The following is a 24,957-nucleotide window of genomic DNA, read 5'->3' on the forward strand; positions in this document are numbered from 1 at the left end:
TTTAGTGGCCCTTTTCCCAGAGAGCTGAGAGGCACTCATGTGGAGAGAAAGAAGTTTCAGGGAAGTGATGTTAGTAAGTGAGAAAGTGAGTAGTTTGTGGTGTGTGTAAACCTCAGTGTGAGCCTGGGCAGTGATGACATTGTCATGTTACCTGATGGAGCTAAAACTGAAACAAGGAGGAGGCAGTGCAGAATATTAAATAGATAACAGTTCATAATGCAAGAGTTTGTCTAGTCTTCACTTAGAAATTTACAAAACAGTTCAGCTAAGAAACCGATAACAATACACTATTTTTGCACATAATTTTTTGGCCATTTTCATTAAGCTATTTACATGGTACTTTCTGGTTCTAAACTATTGTCTTTTTAATCTTCTGGGTGGCTCTCTCTAGAATATTAGATTTGTTTCTAAATATCAGATGTAATCGTAATGAAAGTGTCTATTATACATTCCGTGTTATTTGTGACCCCCATCCTCTCCTGTCCTTAATTTTCCTTTGCTCAATTAACTGAGTGTTGACTATAACTTCATAAAAATTTTAGTATTTTCAGAGGGAACTTATTAACATGGCTATTGTAGTAAATAACAGGAACTTCATGTAGACTGAATCTACCATTTGTTATCTATTTTTGACAGTAAACAATTGATTTTAGTGGAAACTGAAAATTGTATTATAATGAAAATTAAAATGCCTTGTTTTTCATTCTCTTTTACTTTAAATTTTGTTGGTTTGGCATCAGGTAGCCACAATAACAACTCCCTGTTTTAGACCTTACCTATCTCCCACACACAATTTCTTTTTCTCCTACCATCTTCCCTCTGTTTTCCCCTTCTGTTTTCGTGTCATTTCTCTCTTCATCCCTTCCTTTCTCAATTTAACACGGAGACCTTATGTGTCCACCTGGACCGTTCTTTACCAAGGTTTGGGCCACAGCAAGACTCCTTTCCAATTCTAATAGCAACCATTGCCAATCAATCCCAGCATTCTTTGTCCAGACCTAGTCTTGGTCCTCCTCCCTTCAGTCTAGTTCTCCAGGAAGCCATTACCAGTTAGTGAGAGTTGTCATTTATTCTATGTGTATGCTGTCCAGAAAAACATTCTCTGCATTTCACAGTAACAGTGTTCCTGACCATGAGAACCACTTAGGGCAGGGGTCCCCAATCCCTGGGCTGTGGATGGGTACTGGCCCGTGGCCTGGTAGGAACTGGGCTGCACAGCAGGAGGTGAGCGGTGGACCAGTGAGCATTCCCACCTGAGCTTTGCCTCTGTCAGATCAGTGGTGGCATTAGATTCTCGTAGGAGTGCAAACCCTATTGTGAACTGCACAGCCGTGGGATCTAGGTTGTGCTTTCTTTAGGAGAATCTAATGCCAGATGATCTGAGGTGGAACAGTTTCACTCCAACCCTCACCACTGCCCATGGAAAAATTGTCTTCACGAAACCAGTCCTTGGTGCCAAAAAGACTGGGAACCACTGACCTAGGGTAATCAGGGCCTCACCTGGACTTGCTGGAGCAGAATCTCTAGAGGAGGGGCTCAAACATTTTCTTCACTTCAGTTGTGATTAAAGGTTGTTTTTCCTGAATGACATTTTAGAAAACAAAAGTATAAACAAACATCTTCCCATACTCCTTAAACAAAATCTCTCCTACCCAGGAGACTTAGTGCAAATAATTTCACTTCTCAAATATTAGCCTTACCAGGCATGGTGGCTTATGCTGGTAATCCCAGCACTTTGGGAGGTCAACGCAAGAGGATCACTTGAGGCAAGAGTTCAAGACCAGTATGGGTAACATAGTGAGATCCCCATTGGTACCAAAAAAATAAGAATAAAAATATTAGTCTGTATCTCTGTAAGGGTTCTGAGTTTGCCCAGGAAACTACATTTAGGGGTCAACATTATAGGAGGAGACAAAGTGCCAATGATATAGAGAATGGTCACCATAGATTCATGAAAACTTGGTACCTAGTGACCAGTGTTCAAAATTAACAAACCCGAGTTCCACATCCTTATCCAATCAAATTGATGCTAATGTATTTGCCAGGAATTAAGAACAGATGCAATAGAATTGTCACATGCCAACTGAAGAGGCTGAAAATAAAGACAGCAAAAAGAATCTTAGGATACTGCATCTTACTCTCCCCCAAAGTAACTTATTTGAAATTACTTAACGTAGGATTTTAATAGGAACCCAGCTATAACACAAATAATTTTTTCTAACAAAAGAAAAAAATGATCACTGTGAAGACCATTTCTTATATAGTATAGAAGTACTATCTAGTACATGAGTATTTTATTTATGTTTGGCTATTCATGCATTTGCCAAAGTATGTATTGAAGTTTTTTATTTACTACTGAGATAATCTGGTTTCCAAATCATTTTTATCTCTGTTGAAAACATGAGTCATATTCCAATAAATGTAAACATAGGGCAGTTTCTTGTAAACACAAGGCATTATTGGTATGCTAATTGTATGTTCCACTTTCTGCATGCTTAATCATCACCTTCCAGTTCCAATAAATTGTACCTTAATTGCTGGGGATGTATTATAGTCTTTCTATTCTTAATATCTCAGTAAAAGAAACATTTTTAAAAGTGCTTTGATAATATTGCTTACGTTGTTAGATAAATGGCTAATTGTTTTCCAAGCATTAGACACAGCAGTTGTAGTTGCACAACCTTGTATTAGCTTTAAGTGGTTTTCCCCACTCCTAGTCCTGTTAGCTATCTCTTATATGATTGAGTCTATCTCTTCATGGTGCTACCAGTCAGAGGTCATTTCTACAACAAAAGTCACCTTGTATTAGAGAATAATTATGTTGGCACAGAGTAATTCACATTTATCCTCACATTGTGCACTGAATATAAGATAGAGAAGTAGTTAACGGAAAAATACTGGGGATGCGTGCACAGTTTTCTCTTCTTTTGTAGAATGTTTTCAATACAACTGATAAAATTATTTTCACATGCTATAGGTAGCCCTAATGGAGAACCTTGTGGAAAGACTTGTTTGGAAGAGAGAGACAATCAGTGGTTGGGGGTCACACTTTCCAGACAGCCAGGAGAAAATGGATCCATTGTGGTAGGTATGGGAACTGGTCCACTGATCCATCGTGAAATCAGCTATCCTGGGTGCAGCTTTCACATCATTTGATCTACTTTTATTTTATTCAGACTTGTGGGCATAGATGGAAAAATATATTTTACATAAAGAATGAAAATAAGCTCCCCACTGGTGGTTGCTATGGAATGCCCCCTGATTTACGAACAGAACTGAGTAAAAGAATAGCTCCATGTTATCAAGGTAAGGCATGATTTTGATATGAATTAGATAAAGATAAGTAAGTGAATACCTTTTAGTGTTTTAAATTTATGTTCAAGTTTACATGTTCAGAGGAGAGGGAGATCTTCTAAGTAATTATGTTCTTTTTAACTACTCAATTTCTTTCTTTACCCAATTGCAATAGCATTATTTTTCATAAATGCACTTTGTGCTATAAAAATTCTACAATTTTAATAACTCTGAAATCTAGCTGGTTAACTACCCACTTTTGCATTAAATTTACTTTCAATTTGGTATAAGTGAGACTAGTACCCAGCAAATATAGGACATTTAAATTGTGAAATTATACTGGAAGTCTGATTAAAAAGAAAGACTTTAGGTTTCCAGTTTTACCTTTAGCTTCCAGGAGTAATTGGGAAGAATAATCAGTGTAAGCAAATCTTTCATTCGCACTCACTATCTCTTTTTCTAATTTACATGTTTTCGTTCAAGCAGCAAGAGATTGGTGTCTTGAGTTTGAAACATTTTTCTCATGGTAACTCTGTGCTATAGGTAGCATCAGCAAGTACAGAGCTAGGACATAACAGAAGTGAGCAGAATTGGGGTGAATGTCAACAGAGCATGTCAGAGGATATCTGCAGCAAAACTAAAATCCAACAATGTGTCTTTAGGAAGCTAAGAAACATATGAATGCAAATTTCTAATTTTCTAACCACCCTCACTCTCAAAAAAAATCCCTCGGCACCCAAAGAAAAATTTTATTGGTTGGCAAAACTTTGGCCAAGTATTTGAGTTCAATTATTGATGCTAATAAGACTTGGCTCTTTCTTCCTTGGAATGTGACGTCACAGAGCAGCTTATATTACATATATTCCTATTTTGCCTTCGGATACCCAAAAGATAAAAAAGTGAGTATTGATTCTCAGTTGCAATAAAACTCAGTCTTGGTTTCTGTATGTTTGCTATCTTCTTTTTCCTAATAGTTTTTGGTTTATATTTAAAATATTTTCATAGTAGAGTTTTTAGTTTTTCTCAGATATACCTAGCCACATACTACAAAAATCTCAAGATGCCATAAACCTAACACATCTACAATTGTAAAATACAGGATCAGGTAAGATATATTTTTTTGAAAGGGATGAAAATGCCTGACTGGAAATGGTCACTATAAATGACTTACCAATTTATTTAAGTTTTATGCTTAGCAAAGCCAAAAGGAAGCTGTGGTTCCAATTCTTATTTTCATAGAAGTTTACTTATATCATTTTTTGGAAGAAGTAAAGCTTTGCCCCCTTAGTAAGTTCCAAAATCGTTCATTCATGGGGCTTTGTAATAATAGACCTTTATGTCCATGCAGATCTTGATTCAGTCTATATTTTCAGTTGGGCAAAATCTAAGAAAGGATACTCTCTTCAATAAATGGTGTTAGCAATAGCAAAGACATGGAATCAACCTAAATGCACACCAGTGTTGGATTGGATAAAGAAAATGTGATACATACACACTGTAGAATACTAAGCCATAAAAAATAACGAGATTATGTCCTTTGCAGCAACTTAGATGGAGCTGGAGGCCAATAACCTAAGCGAACTAACACAGGAACAGAAAACCAAATACCACATGTTCTCACTTATAAGTGGGAGCTAAACATTGAATACATATGGACACAAGAGACACAAAGTAGGCACAAACACTGGGGCCTACCTGGTGGGTAGAGGGTGGGAGGAGAGAGAGGATCGAAAAACTACCTGTTGGGTACTATGCTTATTACCCGCATGGGGAAATAATCTGTACATCAAACCCCCACAACCCGCAATTTGTCTGTGCAACAAACTTGTACATGAGCCCTGAACCTGAAAGGTTTTTTTTTAAATGCCTTTGGGAAAATTGGCTATCCGCATGCAACAGAATGAAATTGAACCCTTAGCAAATATACCAAAGTCAACTAAAATGGATTAAAGACTTAAACACAATACCTGAAACCATAAAACTTCTAGTGGAAAACATAAGAGAAAAGCTACTTGACATTAGTCTAGGCAATGAGTTTTTGGAAATTACACCAAAAGCTCAGACAACAAAAGCAAAAATAAACAAATGAGACTATATTAGAAAGCTCCTGCATAGGAAAGGAGATAATCAACAGAGTGAAGAGACAGTCTGCAGAATGGGAAATAATATTCACATAAGTCCTATATATTTAAAATATATAAGGATCTCACCAACTCGATAGCAAAAAACCAAACAACTGATTAAAAAATAGTCAAGAGACCAAATGGCTTTCTTTCCAAAGAAGGCATCAAAATAGCCAATAAGTAGATGAAAAGGTGCTCAACATCACCAATCATCAAGGAAATGCAAATTACAAACCACGATGAAATATCACTTCACACCTATTAGAATTGTGATTATCAAAAAGGCAAGAGATAACAAGTGTTGGCGAAGGTGTGAAGAAAAGGGAACCCTTGCACACTGTTGGCGGGAATGTAAATTGGTATAGCCATTATAGAAAACAGTAGAGAAGTTACTCAAATTAAAAATAAAACTACCATATGGTCTAGCAATCCCTCTTCTGGGTATATATCCAAAGGAAATTAAATCAGTACCACATAAAGAGATCTGTGTTTTTATGTCATTGCAGCAGCATTCACGATAGCCAAGTTACAGAAACAACCTTAGTGTCCATTGACAGATGAATGAATGGATAAGGAATTGTGTGAGGTGTATATATACACACATATATACATAAACATATACAATGGAATATTATTCAGCCTTTTAAAAAGGAAATCCTGACTTTTGTGACAACATGGATGACCCTGAAGGACATTATTTTAAGTGAAATAAGCTAGGCCCAGAAAGACAAATACTCTATGATCTCACCTATCTGTGGAATCTAAAAAAGTCAAATACATAGAGAAGAGGGTGAGTAGAGAGAGGGTTAGGAATGGGGAGATGTTGGTGAAAGTGTACAAAGCTGCATTTGTGTAGGATGAATAAGTCTAGAGATATAATGTACAGCATGAGGACTGGAGTTAATAATTGTGCACTGGAAATTTGCCAAGAGAGTAGATTTCCCTCTAAATGCACAAAAAAGATGACTGTGAGGAGGTATGTATGTTAAGTGTAGTTAACTGTTTCACTATATACGTATATCAAACCTGATGTTATACACCTTAGATATATACAGTAAAAAGAAAATATGGACTCAAAATCACAAATCCTACCTCTGTCTTACTCACTTGACAAAAATTTTTTGAGTATATGCTGTGTGTGCTTCCTATGAAGAAGCAGAGGGAGATATTTTTATTGCCATTTCATGGGGATATTTTGAATATTAATATGGAAGGGATTTGTTATATCAAGGTTACTGGTTTTTATTTTTAAAAAGTACAAACTATAGATCTTAAAGGATGTTTTTTTAAGGATTTATTTAAGAAAAAAATATGGAGATTATATCTTTATTTTAAGATAAAATTCTGAGTTGTTTTAATATTTCATTTTAGATTATGTGAAAAAATTTGGAGAAAATTTTGCATCATGTCAAGCTGGAATATCTAGTTTTTACACAAAGGTAATTGTTCAAAAAATAGCTACTATAAATGTTTACATATAGAGTCTTAATTCTTCTCACAGTTTGGAAGACTGATATGTTTTAAAGTAAAAATTGTGCAACATCTTCATCATGTCTCTTAAATTTGAATATCACAACTTAATTTTTGCCACTCAAAATTCCACATATATTTCAATAAAATATCAATATTTAGATGGCTATACTACATAAGATGAACTAAAATCTATACTGAAAAATATTTCTTTCATCAAGAATTTAATGAAAATCAAAAGTAGCTACGGTTAATTGTCTTGTTAACTTAGGTATTGAAAATATCAACCCAAGTATGTTAAATTTCTAGTTGAGGGGCAAAGGAAGCATATCAGTCTATGTTTTTCATTAAAATTATGATAATTGGGAAATTTAAGAACTTAATATCCCCTTAAATCAGACAGACAATATTCCCAAGATTTCTTACTCTTTCTAACATTCTAGGATATGCATGAAAGGGCACAGTTGTACTCAACCCCAAATCTCTCAGTTTTTCTTAAAAACATGCTATGAATTCAGGGATGTTTTTTGACTCCATGAAGATCAGGCGCTATATCAAGTTTGGGGTTGACAGTGTCTGCAAATATTAACAGTTATATTAAAATGCTTACAAAGAAAATGCTTTCTTCAGTTTAAGTTGACTTTTTTTAAGTTTAGGATTGTTTAGGAGTATAGAAATATGCTAAAGATATTGAACTGCTGAAAGTGTTCATACTATACCAGACAAGGGCATGCTCATTCCAATCTTCTCCTTCTCCTAAATTCCTCTGTATAACAAAATATGCCCCACATTCCATTGGACTTTTTTTCCCTAAGCTAACATTATTAGAAAAATTAGTCAGTGGTTCTTTGCAAATAGAAGTAAATTAAGTCTGCTTTTTATTCTTTGGCAACACGTGATTATCTCCATAATTAGCACTAATGAATTACCCACATATGATTTTCTTTAATAGGAACCACATTGCCTTTCTCCCAAAAGCTTACTCTAGCATTCAGTACTTTTGCCTTCAACTTTTGAAATCCACTGATAAATGCATTAAATGAGAGTTTCAGAGTTTCTTCTCTGAAGATTTTGCTTTTAGAAATCCATTAGCCAACTTCTCTGGCTTTTTTTTTTCCTAGTATGTTTTAACTTCACAGAATATTCCTACCTCAGGAATTTATTATTATAAAAATATGTTCTCTTCACTATCGTGTATCTGGAGGAGGTTTGGGGTGGTGAGATTAAATTTTAAATAATAATAGTTTTTTTTTTTTCTTACAGGATTTAATTGTGATGGGAGCCCCAGGATCATCTTATTGGACTGGCTCTCTTTTTGTCTACAATATAACTACAAATAAGTACAAGGCTTTTTTAGACAAACAAAATCAAGTAAAATTTGGAAGTTATTTAGGTACTATAAAAATTGACAAACTTACATGATCTCTGCCTTACAAATACTAGTACTATAATTATAAATAAGGAAAATGTATTTTCCAAAGATCTAAATGGCCAGTGTAATTACAGTAATAATTAGGCAGTTCAGAAACTGTCTCTTAAGGATAGGATTTATGAAACTTTAGTGAACTCAATATTTTACATTTACACATGTGACTAAAATCATCAATATATAATTCTTAATAGGACTTCTAGTTTAGTTTACTCTTTGTAGTTCACTTTAGGAAACATTAGTAAGTTTGTATCTCTATGTAGTCCACTGATTATACAGGTGGTTTCTGTAGAGTGCCTCCCATATCTCAGGAACTTTTCGTGAGAACTTTACATGAATTAACTCATTTAAACATCTGTGTAAGTAAGTATAGTTTCCTTAAGGACCAACTGAAAGCCAGTGGTACTGTCCACTACATTCCGGATGAGGGGCTCCATGAAGCATGTGGGTCTAAAAACAGCTCATTGACCTTTCACCTCATAAGTTCTTAGAACATTTCCCAGAGCTTAACTATTTTTATCATCTTCCTTCTCCTCATCTCATAAGTCAATAGTAGGGTACTTTATCATCTGTATTTCAACAGAAATGCAAAGTTTTCTGGCATTAATGTCCATTACAAGAAAATAAATGTTTTTCCTATAGATTTTCAGGAAATCCAGATTTGTTTAAACTGTGTGTGTGTCAAATGTGAGCATCTTACACTCAGAAATAATTATAAAAACAAGCACTCTTTCTTTCTATTCAAACAAAAGAAATTTCAAGTAGAAGAATTTGTTACAATTCAATGTTTTCTTGTTTATGATTAAAGGATACTTTTAAATAGTTCAAGAAATATAACTTGACATGCCTTTTATCACATAAAATACAAATAATTTTATGATCTATTTTAACCATATTACCAAACAATTTTTTTGTCATCGAAAAGTCATCACAAAAGAAAGATTTGCTGGCAAAAAAAAAGTTGAACTTTAGCAGGATTTTTATTTAAAGTTTAAAGTTTTCATTTCCCAATTGAGATTTTATATTTAATATACTCTAAAATATGTCTGTTGTAATCCTAGAAACTGATTATACTGCACCAGATGTAAAGATGCTATTTTCAATTTCTAAGACTCGGAAATACAAACCATATGACTGCAGTTTTGTAACACATATCAAAATTGCATAAAACATAATGAATGACCAATTTTGAGTATCTCTATGCTAAATATTCTTAACTGCTTAATGTAGTCATTTTGAATTCAGTATAATTTAATTTAATGATCTATTTTACCCATATTACCAAATGATGTACTTTACCCAGGACTCTCATACTTTCTCCCTTTTCTTAAAGGATATTCGGTTGGAGCTGGTCATTTTCGGAGCCAGCATACTACCGAAGTAGTTGGAGGAGCTCCTCAACATGAGCAGATTGGTAAAGTAAGAATTACATTTTTATATTTATTTCTTCACAAAGGTTCAAATACATTGCATGAATAAGATATTAAAGGAGAAACTGTGAATGTTGTAAGGCAAGAAAGATTAGAAATGATGAACAGGTTATTACATTTAGTGGAATTGGTGAAAGATGTTATGGTTTTAAAAGAAATTTAGCAAAAACTTTCTGAAAAATTACAAAAGTCAAATGAGACTTTGTTTCCTTTAAGAAAATTATAAGATAGAACTATCTAAAAATGTCCAGGGAGTATATGGTGAACGGTTTCACAGCTGAAAATAAGTTGAGGTAACTACATATTTTGTAGTAAGACTAGAAAGAAGGAAATATTATTTCTGGTTTTAGTTTTTGCTTTGTTGCTATGTGCACATTGGTCACCCAGATTTTCTGAGCCTTACTTTTGAAAAGAGGCAAACAACACTTCCGGTGCCCCCTCTATAGGATCAATAAGATAATTCCTGAGAAAATACTTTTGCAAGTAAGGCATATTAATGTAACAGTGGATCCCAAACCCTTTTGTGTCACTCTTAAAAGGATTTATTTTTATATTTGAGCAATTAACTGCAAGTTGTAAAAATTCATGTTTTGATCAAACAGAAATGAGTGGAGTTTTAAAAAATATATGTTATTCCTAAAAACTTTTCTAATTCTTTCCCTAATTACAGGCATATATATTCAGCATTGATGAAAAAGAACTAAATATCTTACATGAAATGAAAGGTAAAAAGGTAATATGTCTCTGTCTTTAGTATCTCTTTGGGCTTTTGCGAGTAACCCTGCTTTTTTCTCAATGAGTGGATCTGGTTTGTTTTGGGACAGCTTGGATCGTACTTTGGAGCTTCTGTGTGTGCTGTGGACCTCAACGCAGATGGCTTCTCAGATCTGCTCGTGGGAGCACCCATGCAGAGCACCATCAGAGAGGAAGGAAGAGTGTTTGTGTACATCAACTCTGGCTCGGTATGTCCAAGTGCCCCAACTGGAAGCCATTTATGGAATTATGATCAAAACTCAAATTGGCCTTATTCCAGAGATCTGAGATTGTTTTCAGGTTTCTTTTATTGACAAAAGTTAAAATTCTAATACTGTACTGATGCTCTAAAAATGAAATGGAATATGATGATGAATGGGAAAGTTTCCCATTTTGATATTCCAGAACAATCTATGAAATAGATTGTTAGGGAGTTTCTCTGTTCACAGCTTGTATGGGTTCACTCTGGTAGCTGAAATTTCTTGCAGTTTTATGTTGATACTAATCTAATTTGAAAGAATAATTTTCATACCTCCTTCAAAATGTAGATTTCTTAATAGTGCTATTTAAGGTCCTTATATGAATTATAAAATATTACTAGGACTAGAAGATGAAGAATTAAGTATTTTCAATTTCTTAATTTGAAAACAATTAGAAACAAGATGTGTTTTGTTAAAATATTAATTTTCATAATTCATATATATTGTGCTCTTGATAAGAATATAAAATTGGCACAGTTTATTTCACAGTGGATCTATTAGTTGTATAAATAGGTAATTACTATGATTCAATTTTAAATTATTAGTGATAATTTGTGGTAGAAACTGACCACTTGATAATTCAAAGACTTCTGGCCTTATCTTGCCAGCCTAGATTCTTGACGTTAAGTCAAAACAAAAAATTGATAGAGTCTTAATGAGATCTTCTTGGCCTGTTCTTTGATTTGAAAACAAGAGTGGGCTTGTGAGAGGACCAGTTCATTTCTAATGGCATAGCATTTTTCAGTCAGGATTCAACAAAGTGGACTCTGTTTCAATAAAGTATTTTTAACGATGTTCAGTCAATGGTTTCAGAGCATTTAGCAAGTTCTTATATTAAGCATCAGACTAAACTCTACAATTTAAGAAAGAAAACATCTAGTCTTATAAATGGAAGATTCTCTAAGTTTAAAATAGAGAGCAGGGAAGTTATTTATGCTTTGGTATTTCCTACACTGTATTTAACCTACGTTTAATAGTAAAAGCAAATTATCTACACAGTGATCATTAAATCTCATTAATAGTGATATCAGATAATTTTATTCCATTTCTGTCTCCAAAAATAGTGGTCTTTGTACTTGCTACATCCTCGTGCTGCAAATTTCTCTTATTTTCCTCTTTACTTCTAAACATCCACATGTATACCTAAAATAAAGCAATATAGAATCATTTTTCCCCCATTGAAATCTTAATCTCATTAAGAAAAAACAGATAAACCCTTCTACCCACTCGGCTATCCTCCTGTTCTTCCCTCATACCTACCCCGAGGCACTACTCTTATGAAACACTTGGATTAAATTAATAATTGATTCCAGCTTTTAAATCCTCTGATGTAGATTAGTCTTCCTTTGTTCCATCTAACCTCTCATTTCTCAACTCTCTGAAATGGCACTAACCACTAAGTGGCATTTATTTACATTGATTTGATTTGGTATTGTCTGTTCTTCTACAGTAGTATAGATGCCTTGTGGAGAGAGATTGTCTGTCTTGTTTACCGCAGTTTCATCAGGGCTTGGAAGAGTCCTAGACAAGTAGGTGAAATTGTTTTTGAATGAACTCAAGAAAGAATGATACTTGAGTGACTCTGGCTTCTACCTACTTGTACTAAAATAGCTCTCAGGGGTTCCTAGCGAACTCTCAGTCACCACTCTCTGTGACTAGGGAATACTTGAAGAAGAGTGATCACCTCTTCCTATTGAAACTCTCCTTCCAGAACTTCAGAGCCATTGCATTGTCTTAAGTCTATACCTTGTCTGTTCTCCCTGGAGCCTTTTCACCCTTCCGCTCCTTAATTTAGACATTTGCCCAGGAGCCAAGCTGTTTTATCCCTGACTCCTTTGAATCAATCATTCACTGCTTCAGTGTCAGTGATTATATTTATAAAGATGATTCCCAGTTATCTTAGTTCATTTAAAATAAAATAAATGAGATTTAGTGAGTATCTGAAATGTAACCAGGACTATAAAAAGAGCTAATAATCTTAGAGCTAACCCCAGGACTTCAGGATCTTGTGAAGACACCAATGGGAGTAAACAATTGACTACGACATGGTACATGGCACATTATAAGTACATACAGAGTGGAAGAAGTGATTCCCTTTGGGTCAAGAAGCTTTTACAGAGGAAGTAGTGTTTGAGAAAGACAAAAATCAGAATTTTTCTATTGGAAAATTCACAAGTGAAGACACTTGACAGAGAGCGTGTGTATGCTTAAGGAGTGCCAAGTAGATTTGAGAAGAATAAAGGACGTGGCCTTTTTTTCTTTTTAATACAAAAGACTGACATGATCAAAGTTTGCAAAGAGAACTAGTAGCTGTTATTGCAACAGCTAATTATTACATTATTGAATGTCTTATTGTAGTAACTCATCTTCCTCCTTCCTAGTTATTAGTTGACTAATCTATGTTCCACTGCTGCTGGTTCCAAAGGCCAGCTTCAATCATGTCATTCCTCAACTCAGAAACCTTCAGTGTTTAGTATTGTTCCCTAAATTAAGAGTAAATTTTCCTCGACAATGAAGACGCTACACTATAAGACTGCAATCTGACATTTTTGTCTCATTCATTATACATACCATTCATTAGAGCCAAATTCTTTGGAATTTGTTTTACTGCTAGTTTTCTCTGTATATCAAAATTACGCTTATCCTTCAATAGCCACCTGGCATGCCATTTCCTTTATGAAATCTCTTCTATTATAATTAGTTTTTTTTTTTTTTTGCATCTCGATATTGTAAAGCAGTTTCTACTTCTCAGTCATTTATATGCTTGTGCTAAGCCTTCCCTATAACTGTGGGCTTATTGAAGAAAGGGAATGTGTTTCACACACACACTGCCTTGCCCCCTTTCACCTTTTCACTCTTTGCGCAGTGTGTTGTCTTTAGTAGAGGCTCAATAAATATTTGCTAAATTGAATTATCAAAATGATTTATTGGATTTTCAAAGCTAGAGATCATGAGTTTGACAGTTTTTTATGTCCTCTGAGCTCTAATACTATTATGTGTTGACAGACTCAATAAATATTTATTGAATTGAACTGAGATGTGTGTACTAAAGCTCAGTCTGTAGTTTGTCCAACTTGTTTGACACATTAGAAAAAATCCATATCCAATTACAACAGTAAATTGTGTAAAGTTGTCAGGGAGTGTTATAATGACACCTTTTCTCTCCCTTTCTATCTAGGGAGCAGTAATGAATGCAATGGAAATAAACCTCGTTGGAAGTGACAAATATGCTGCAAGATTTGGGGAATCTATAGTTAATCTTGGCGACATTGACAATGATGGCTTTGAAGGTAATTAAAATTATCAAATTAGTGCTTGATTTCTGCTTTTAAAACGGTTTACGGAAGAAAATATGATTAAAGTTTTGTATTGTTTACCTTCCTATAGAAGATGGAGCCAGAATGGCATGCTAAGTTTTTTCTTTTCTTTAGTGTTATATATGACTTCTCCTCAATTGTCACCCATTGATCTTTACCACTGTTAATAATGGATGATATTCAAAATACCTTATTTCAGTGATTCTAAGGCACCATTGATTAGAAACTGCGTTATTATTTATGTGTCCCTAAAAGCTACCTATTAAGCTGTTACACCCACCATTTTTCTGTTAAGGAAGATCCTGATTTCAGAAATAATAAAATATGGGCAGGAAATGTGTATCGTAGACTCATTGGACCACGGTATTTAACTATCAGTACAATAAAGACACTGACCAAACCCAACAGAGGCTGGCTGCAGAGCTGGAGCAGGGTTCTGGAAGCCCCTGCTCTGCCAGGCATTCCCTATGGCTATGTTGTGGGAGGATCTGGGGAATTCGAGAAGAGATTCTGAGCAGGCCATTGGGAAGCCTGGGGACAGTGGCTGTTTACCCACTGATATTGAAGTTTTTTACTAATTGAATAGATGGTAGTATGGTAACTGTGCATATCGCCATGGATGTCAGTCCTGTTGTTGAAATGCTGCATCTACTAGCATTCCCTGTTAAAAATTTGCTTTTATCAATCTAGTTCTAAGTGGTAAGTAACTGAGTCTGTTAAAACTGTGCATAAAATGATGAATAGGTTAAGAGGAGAGTGTGCAATTTCCTGGAGTTCAGCACATAAGTATTTGATACTTATTTTTAGGGTTCATAATTGTCTTCCTGATAAGGCCATTGGCAATTAGTATACGGTAATTTTAGGCTAAAGCTTTCTCAGAGATTAAAGTGATGGGATACTATAAATTCTCATCTCCTTAATGTCTTCTTGTACCTAGATACCACAATCTACTTTAAATATATAAAATGCCTTATTCTACACAAAAAGTCAGTTATTGAATACATGCTTCCAGTGAACCTTCTTAAACGTCAAATAGTGTAACTTGTTATACAAGTATTACTGTTCTGGATTTTTTGTTTGCTATTTTAAAACTGAAAGAAGAGAAAAAATATGTGTATATACTTTTGGTTATTATGATTACACATAATTTTAAAAAAAAAATGTATGGAGGGGAGCCTCTCTGTACCCCACCCATCACTAGCTTCCCCCTACTTCCCTTACCCCCCAAGGGCCCCATGTTGGGCACTGGCTCATTTTCATAAATAACCTCATCCAGGACAGGGGTGAGGGAAGGTATTGTGGCTATTTCATTTAATTGGAGCTGTAATAGGGAACATGTCGTATTTTATGCCTTTCCTAGAAAGGGGGCGGGACACCTGGTTTGCACTCCTGTATTGGCCACTGCTGCCGTCACTCATCACATTGAGTTCACATCTCTTGAGAGTTTGTATAAATTCAGGTCAGCGCTGCTCCTATGTAGCCATCCAGTGTCATAGAAAAGCAATTTACTGATAACTGATCTCTCCATTCAGAAGTGTGCAGTTTTAATGTACAGCAATAAGAAATTGTTATTTATCTTTTTATTACAAGCCTGATTTGATTAAAAACAAAAAATAAAATTTTATTATGCTTGATGTTACATCTCATAAGTAACCAGCAATTCTGTGACATTTATTGAACATTCATTTTGGGTCAGATGCACCATACCAGGTACAGAATATGTGCCATAATAAACGAAAATGAAGAAAATCGTGGCACCCTTTTTAATAGTTCTACCATCAAGTAGAAAATAAAATTAATACTTGAAAACATAAGCCTTATTTAGTAGCAAGTTTAAGGGTTCTACCTAATAAAGACCTATGGATAAAACCATGTTTATGCATTTTGATTTGTCATGTGTGTTGTATGAGACAACCCAATTCTTTCTTTTAAAAACGCAAAATCACTGTTTAGTAAAACACATATTTTGTCTGATTTCTCTGTCTTGTTTTAATTGGCACATTTAAAGAAGACCATTCACTATTCTTTTGAATGTGAAAAATTATGTACACATGAGAAATTATTTTTGTGGCATCAAAATGTCAATGACAAATTTGAATTATTGTTAGAGCTGTAAAACTGTCATGAGCAATAGGCAAATTCCCTTATCAAAATTACTCTATACCTGGGAAAAGCCCAGGTAATTTTCCAGTGGTGTGAAGGACAGACAGAGAGTGTTCTGTCGATGAGACTTAGGAAGAGGACTTCAGAGGCGACTTTCAGGGGACAGTGCAGTCTCTCAATTTGTACATGAGACCCTGGGCTTCACACAGCTCTTGTTTCGCTGAAATCCCTCAGCACTCCACTCCTAAAGGTAATACCTTTATGTCTGGAAGGTTATTATGCAAATGATTTTTAAAAATGTTCCTGCATATTTTTGTGCTATTTATGTCATTTATAATTCACTGCATATTTACATTTAGTGGCTACATTAACACTTCAGTGAGTGTTTTTTTTTTTTTTTTTTTTGAGATGGAGTCTCGCTGTGTCACCCAGGCCAGAGTGCAGTGGCATGATCTGGGCTCACTGCAAGCTCTGACTCCCGGGTTCACACCATTCTCCTGCCTCAGCCTCCCGAGTAGCTGGGACTACAGGCACCCGCCACCACCCTGGCTAATTTTTTTGTGTTTTTAGTAGAGACAGGGTTTCACTGTGTTAACCAGCATGGTCTCTATCTCCTGACCTTGTGATCCGCCCGCCTCGGCCTCCAAAGTGCTGGGATTACAGGCATGAGCCACTGCACCCGGCCCTCCAGTTCTAATTTTATCTTCTATTTTGCCCATGAGTAGGCATTTTCTATATTTTAGATATTAGCAAGACCATTGCTGATGTGGAAACAGGGCCAGTGTGTCCTAGTTCTTGGCTGAGGTCTTTTATTCCATTCCACCATGTCTGCCTGCATGAGGCAACAGGAATTTACAAGTTATTTTTCTTTGTGTTTCTTTATTACTTTGCCCCATCTTCTCTTATTTTATTTTTCTGGGGTGGATGGGTAAAGATACTTTGTGTTCATGGCAAGAAGTGTAGGATTATGAAGACAGAGACTACAATACTGGATGCAAATCACACTTAATGTCTTTTTATTATGCAAATTTTTGTGGTACTTTGCGTAGCAAACCTAAGTTATCTTGGCATTTGTCATGTCACTTTTCAATTGTTCTCAAATGGAAAAAAAAATCAATTTCCTGTGTCCTTAGAAAAGCAACACAAGCCATTTTCTAAAAAGATGACCAATTGATTTGGCAAAAGTCTAGTGTAAAACTCATCAAAAGCATGAAAAATTGGTCAGACAGACTAATATACCTGACGTGACCAACAGCAGATCATATTTTTTATTTCACAAGTAAAATAGACTTGACAAGACCACTATTGGTTTAGTTTTTTTTCACCTTGAGCCTTATTATCTGACTTTTAGACTATATGTTTGAATATTTTTAGAGCAGAACCATAATAAGTTCTACAATTGTAAATTACAAGCTGTACTGTTATTTTGTGTGCACCTGAAATATTGATATATCGTCAAATCATTAAGTAAGCACTTCTGTTTTATTTGTTTATGGGGTACAAGTGAAATTTTGTTACGTGCATCAATTACATAGTGATCAAGTCAGAGCTTGTGGGTATCCATCATCCAAATAACATACATTTTTACCCATTAAGTAATTTCTCATCATCCACCCCCCACAACCTCTTTCCCTTCTGAGTCTTCATTGTCTATCAAAATGTAGCAGGACCAGCCGCAGACAAAACTCTTCAGACGCCGAGTTAAAGAAGGAAGGGGTTTATTTGGCCGGGGGCATCGGCAAGACTCCTGTCTCAAGAGCCGAGCTCCCCAAGTGAGCAATTCTGTCCCTTTTAAGGGCTCACAACTCTAAGGGAGGTGCGCGTGAGAGAGTCGTGATCGATTGAGCAAGCAGGGGGTATGTGACTGGGGGCTGCATGCACCAGTAATTAGATCGGAACAAAACAGGATAGAGATTTTCACAGCGCTTTTCTATACAATGTCTGTAATCTATAGATAACCGATTAGGTCGGGGTCTATCTTTAACTACCAGGCCCAGGGTGTGGGGCCAGGCTGTCTGCTTGTGGATTTCATTTCTGCCTTTTAGTTTTTACTTTTTCTTTCTTTGGAGGCAGAAATTGGGCATAAGTCAATATGAGGGGTGGTCTCCTCCTTTAATTCTACTTTGTACATCCATGTGAACACATTTTTAAAGCACTGATTTATGAGTAAGAGCATGTGTTATTTTACTTTCTGTGCCTGGCTTGTTTCATTTAAGATAATGACATCCCCCACCAGTTTCCATCCCTGTTGCTGCAGAATACATGATTTCATTTTTTTTTTTTATGGCTGAATAGTATTCGTGTGTGTCTGTGTGTGTGTGTATGTGTGTCTGTGTGTGTATGTGTGAGAGAGAGAGAGAGAGAGAGAGAGAGAGAGAGAACCTCTTTGATATAGAACAGGAATTGGTATTAGGAAGGGAAATTTGGGAGTATGACCTCTGTTGTTAATGAGTTTATAGAGCATGGGAATAGCACAGGATCTGCGCCACGCTGCAGGGTTTAAATCCCAGCTCCACAACATCCTGGCTCTGTCACCTTGAGCAGGTTATACCTTGTGCCTCAGTGTCCTCATCTGTAAAGTTGGAGTCAGAGTATTTAATATGGTGGTTGTGAGAGTTACTTGGGTAAATGTGCACAAAGCCCATATCACAGTGCCTACATTGTAAACATAGTATAAGTGTTGGCTGACATACTAATAATTTTGATTTATACTAAAAGAATGAAATAAAATGTTTAAATAAGAAGTAAAAGTAATCATTAAATACCTATGTTCTGTATATTGTGTCCCAAATTAAGTTGCATAGGCTTGAAAAACATTTATTGTATATATTTCAAAACATATCTTTCTCATTTGAATAATGATAGCTAGAACTTTATTATATAACAGATCCAACTGTAATCCAGGAAGAGTTTGAATCTACATATGTGATAACCAAAGATTGAATACACCCAAGTGTCCTCTGTATGGAAAAAAATTTATCTGGGCCTTTTAAATATTTTGGCTGAAAAGGCTCATCTGTATTTTTCCTGAATATTTGCCTTAATCTAGATCACTCTTGCTAATAACAGGTACTGTAAGAATTACATCAACCACTTCACTACCAAGGCTTGTTATTTTTTTCATGTGTTATGAAGAATCAATATATAGCAAATTCTAGAGATTTAACCACAGCGGTAGAAGTATAAACCCAGCCCCGATTAAATAAATTGCTGTCTTCCCTTCAATGGCTATAAAATACTTTTCCCCACTCCTTCTTCTCACGTCCCTCTTCTCCTCTTCTCCTCCTCCTCCTCTTTCTCTTCCTTACCATTCCTGCTCCTCTGTTCCTGTATGTATATATTCTGCACAAATCTGACTCCAGTTATTCCAAACCAATTGCCGTTCTTCACATGTGCCATGCTGCCTGTTGCTTCCCTGCCCTTGCACAGGCTTTTCCCTGCCTCTAAATTGCATTTCCCCTTTTCTTCACCTGTCTATGACCTATGGATACTTTAATCTCATCTTGGGCATCATCTTCTATGAGAAGCCTTTCCTAATTTCCACCACTTCCTCCTCATATGCTGTGCTATTAGTCTATTCTTACTTGCCATTCCTCCCCACTAGGCAATGAGTTTCTTTCTGTGATACTGCCCTGTTTTGCCAGCTCCTGGCAATTGCCTGGAATATAGTAGGTGCTCACTAGCTGTCCGATGAATGAATAAATGAGTGGGCATATTTGTATATGAAAGTTTGAAAAACTCTGTACGAGTCAAAAGAGGCTAGCCTTAGTATGTCTAAACAAAGTAAATATAGGTGTCTACCATTTCTTTTTAACTGAAAATAGAAAAGCTTTTGCATTTTTAAAATTTTACGTTGTTTAGCGTGGAGTTATATATCAAAGATATTTTTTTCCTCATTGAAATAGTAGCCAAAAATTACCACTATAGTTGATAAAATGATTTTCGATTTGATAGTAATAAGTAATATCATGAAGACAAACTACTTTAGGTGTCTATTAAATAAACCATTGCATATAAATAAATATGTGCATAAATAGACTATACTTGGTAAAATAATGAAATGCTCTTGCAACTGTAGAATATTATTTTTCTCCTTTGTGCTATATATTTATAGCACTTAAGCAACCATGTCATTTACTCAGGTTTTCTTATATTAGTTGATCAGATCTTTTTTCGCATGGTTTCATAGTCTGACATAATTGTCAATAATACAGAAAGGTGATATAATCATTATTTTACAGAACAAATCCTTTTTCTGAAATCCTGTGTGTCTGTGTGTGCAGATATCTCTAACAGATACCTTAATCATTTTCATTGGAATAGGAATTAATTTAAAAGTCATTTTGCAAATAAGGTAAGTCTAGACTCCCAAAATAAAAATTCTTATGATCAAATATTCATAGATTATGAGAAGTTATTACATGCAAGGCACTGCTTTAAGCACTTTACATAAGTTATATCCTTTTATGCTGAGAGGGATTTTTATTATGATCCCATTATATAGGTGAGGGAATTGAAACACAGATTAAGAAATGGGCCCAGCCTAGTGTGGCAGTGCCCAGTGGCAGAGCTCGGATCAGACCCTCGTGGTCTGGCTGTAGAGCCCGTGTTCTAATCATTTTGTTACACTGCCTCTCAGATGCTTCCATTCTGCTTTCTTCCATGTGCAAACTATTGTGTGCAATCCTGTATATGATGATGATCATATTTTATTTTTTTCTGTCTGAGAAGACTTATTTTTCATAAAAGAGAGTTTTCTTATGTGATATGAATTAAGGTTCATAAGGTTAGTTTGCGAAGTTGCATTCTTTGTATCAATAATTTATTTTTCCACTGTTTAAATTATTGGATAGATGTTGCTATCGGAGCTCCACAGGAAGATGACTTGCGAGGTGCTATTTATATTTACAATGGCCGTGCAGATGGGATCTCATCAACCTTCTCACAGGTAAAGTACTATTCTATTTCCAAAAGAAGCATTGGTTATAATGTGTATCCTTAAAACTTCCAGGTTTTATGTGGACTTATTTTTCTTAATTTTCTCTTTCAAATACTTAACACTTTATTTCACTGTTTACTTATAGTGGCAAATGATCTTATTTTAAGGGATTAATAACTCTTCAAACTCCCTTTCTCCATAAATAAGAGTTGTAGTTCATTTCCACCCTAGCTTGTCTATAGCCCATTAAAGATTTCTCTTTGTATTTCATTAAATTGTATTCTGAGGTAATATCCATATGATTCTAAAATATGCCCATTTGGATTTGATTAACTGTGTCTTGGCCTTGTGGCTAGAGCCCCATATTTTGTGAAGATTGCACAGGGAGATCAAACACACATATGATTCTCTGGGTTTTTTTCACTGTTGAGTAGTAAGATGATAGCACTTTAATAATGTCTCAGGATCTTACTCTGCCTTCACTTTTGTATGTTGAAAAATCATGGCATTTCAGTGCCTAGAAAAAAAAATGACATTCATACGCAGGGAAGAAAAGTTTTTCCCTTGATATTTGCATGGAAATATTAGCTGGCACAGTTATTTTTGATTAGGCAAAAATAAGCAAATGGTTCTCTGTAATTGACATAAAAGAAATGTATTTGTCTGGTGAAAAAATACTAATTTTCTTAGTATGAATATCAGCTTAATATTTATAAACCTGTATGTGAACATGAAATTAGATATGTGGAATAGAAAGTACATATCTGGCTAGGGTTGTTCTTGCTAAAAAGTCAGCTTTTATCAAAAGCCTCAGTCATAGGCTCCACTAAGTGATTATAGACATCTTGTTTTACAAATTCTTATTTAGTTATTCATGTTGGGCAAGGAAGTAAATAGAGAGCCTGAAGAGACCTAAGGAGGCCAGACATGGTGGTACACACCAATAATCTCAGCTACTCAGGAGGCTGAGCTGGGAAGACTGCTTGAACCCAGGAGTTCAAGGCCAGCCCAGGTGCCATAGTGAGACCCCCATCTCTAAAAAGACTTGAGAGGGAGTCAGGACTATTTCAGAAAATCTATACAGCATAATTTTCCCTTTGCTCACAAAGTAAATTTTTTTAGTCACAAATGTCACCTGTTCATTTCAAGCTGGAAAAATTTTGCACCCTTGGAAGTATTTGATTTAACTCAAATGCAGCTTTGTTAGTAGATGTGCCAAGGCATGCCTGGGAAAGCTCATTATTTAGCTAAATCATTGCTTCTCTGGTATATTAGTATTCAAAAACTACTCCCCACTCAACTTTCCTACTTTTCAGAGAATTGAAGGACTTCAGATCAGCAAATCGTTAAGTATGTTTGGACAGTCTATATCAGGACAAATTGATGCAGATAATAATGGTTATGTAGGTGAGTAATTAGTTTATCATAATTTATAAATTGGAATAAGCTCTATTATAGATACTGCTTTATAGTGAAGTACATAAAACTGGTATGAAAGACTTCATCTTACTGATAATTTTTTTCTTCATTTTTAAAGTTCTCCTTAATTCATTCCTAAAATGATCAAGTAATTCCTCAGCTTAACAGTGCTAGTTACTCAATGTTATAGTCTGTGTTTTTGAAAAAATGAAAGCACTCATGAAAATCAAATATATGATGAGGAAAGGAAAGAAAATTTTTATTTAGAAAAGAAATTTGGGTGAATGTTTCTAGTCCAAAAATTGAATTTTGTTTTAGTAAACTTGTTTTTGTCATAAAGTTTATGATATATTATAGTGGGATGAATGTTGTACATGAATAGATTCAGAGAAAAGTCGAATGAATCATAAGATGTTAGCATATATTCTCTAATTTTCTATAAATAGTGTTTTTAGGTAGTCAAAGGTGATACGTAGTTAAGTATTTATGGCTGAAAAGTAATTTCTCTTTGACTAATGATGATCATTAATCTGTGTTGTTTTTTATCCTCCAGATGTAGCAGTTGGTGCTTTTCGGTCTGATTCTGCTGTGTTGCTAAGGTAAGATTGATATATTTCACTGCTTAATGGCAATTTGGTTTAATTGTAAAATGATGGGAGGCAGTGTTTAAAATCAGCAGTGGTAGTGACCTTATGATGCTCTTTTGGTATTTCGAAGTTTAATTATTGAATTTTAGGGTATTTTTTTCACTTTACAGAGATATAATTAAATCATCAAAGTCAAAATTTTTAGACATTTAAATAAAAAGTTATTTTGCCCTGTACACAGAAATGTAATTAGTATGTACACACACAATAAGACTCATGAAATTACTTGGTCAATGTAAACTGAAAAAACAAATGCACTTAATCTTCTTAAGGAAAAATAATTCTGCAATTAACATTGCTAATTTTATTTCCTTCTCAGGACAAGACCTGTAGTAATTGTTGAAGCTTCTTTAAGCCACCCTGAGTCAGTAAATAGAACGAAATTTGACTGTGTTGAAAATGGATGGCCTTCTGTGTGCATGGATCTAACACTTTGTTTCTCATATAAGGGCAAGGAAGTTCCAGGTTACATTGGTGGGTATGCCTTACAATATTAATGCTTGATGGGGTGTGGTTAATTCATTAATCCCACAATCCTGCTTGGAGCCCTCCCTGGTTTTCACCATGGAGATCTTCTTTAGAGCAGGGGAGAGAAGCTACCTGATGCGTACTTTTCCTCTCCATCTTCTGGATTCTTGCGTTGTTCTAACCAATGAGTCGGGCACATTAGAAGGCTGTAGTTGTTTAGAGATTATGAGAAGCAAAGGACATAGTATCACTTGCTATATTAGTTTAAGGTAAACGAACTGAGCTTAACCTGTGAAATCTCTTTCTTCTTGACATTGGATAAAATTGACATTTTATCCAATGTCAATAACTGAAGAAAGCCAGGCATGGTAGCTCATGTCTATAATCCCAGCACTTGAGGAGGCTGAGACTTGAGCCCAGGAGGTCCAGGCTACAGTGAGCTGTCATCACACCACTGCATTCCAGCCTGGGCAATGGAATAAGACCCTGTCTCCAAAAAATAATAACCATAAAAATAAATACTAAAAAAATTGAAGAAGCTAGACTTGCTTCTGATTTCTATAAATAATACGCCTGTTAATAATTTACTGCGACTACAAGCTCCTAAGAACCGTACCTATTTCCCTATGTATAGACAACTCTCAATTATCTGCTCTGGAGAAAGTATCATTGATATAGCTCATCCACAATTGTGGTGGGGAATCCCAAATCATGTATATGTGACTTTATAAGTATTTTTGCTAGCAGATTAATGTTCCTAATTATGTTTTATTTAGGCTAATATAAGAATAACTACTAGTGAAACAAGCCTGTGGTAGGAGAAGAGCATATCTGGGCATATCATTTAGAGATTAATAATTCACAACGTTTATGATCCCCTATTAGGACCTGTCAAGAGTTTATTGTATTCATGACCCTGCAGGCTGCTGTTATCTAAACATCGTGAAGGGCCCACATACTTATTAAATAATACCATGGATATGTAATAGAGGTCTTAGTATGCATTAGGTACACAATGAGCCTGTACCTGAAAGGTACACAATGAGCCTGGTATCTCTACTTTATATCAGACTCATTTTTAATAGTGTCCTGGAAAAGTCATGGCCAGAGCTACAGTAATAAGAGGGTGGGCAAGCCTTCATCTAGTTACTGATTGGAAAATGGCAATTTGAGAGCCTGACCACAGAGTAAATTACACATTAACACAGACAAGCTGATGGATAATCTGAAAGACACACATTGAGTAGATGAGGCTCTTTCCTTTTACGTAAAACCAGTGCTTCCTCTACTAACAATTCCATTGTG

The 24,957-nt window shown here is 35.3% G+C and overlaps 1 protein-coding gene across 1 annotated transcript in view; it reads left to right on the forward strand.

The window, feature by feature from the left end:
• The window catches only part of ITGA4 (integrin subunit alpha 4), an 80,144-nt gene that overhangs the window by 14,778 nt on the left and 40,409 nt on the right, over positions 1-24,957 (forward strand). The window contains exons 3-14 of the mRNA XM_002812646.6: positions 2,978-3,084; positions 3,177-3,306; positions 6,789-6,856; positions 8,151-8,280; positions 9,650-9,735; positions 10,417-10,479; positions 10,571-10,708; positions 13,938-14,049; positions 21,033-21,127; positions 22,435-22,525; positions 23,091-23,136; positions 23,504-23,658. Of these exons, the coding sequence (XP_002812692.1) occupies positions 2,978-3,084; positions 3,177-3,306; positions 6,789-6,856; positions 8,151-8,280; positions 9,650-9,735; positions 10,417-10,479; positions 10,571-10,708; positions 13,938-14,049; positions 21,033-21,127; positions 22,435-22,525; positions 23,091-23,136; positions 23,504-23,658 (1,221 nt within the window). The remainder of the gene's footprint in view (positions 1-2,977; positions 3,085-3,176; positions 3,307-6,788; positions 6,857-8,150; positions 8,281-9,649; positions 9,736-10,416; positions 10,480-10,570; positions 10,709-13,937; positions 14,050-21,032; positions 21,128-22,434; positions 22,526-23,090; positions 23,137-23,503; positions 23,659-24,957) is intronic.

This window comes from Pongo abelii, chromosome 11, assembly GCF_028885655.2.
Source record: "Pongo abelii isolate AG06213 chromosome 11, NHGRI_mPonAbe1-v2.0_pri, whole genome shotgun sequence".
Classification (NCBI taxonomy): Eukaryota; Metazoa; Chordata; class Mammalia; order Primates; family Hominidae; genus Pongo; species Pongo abelii.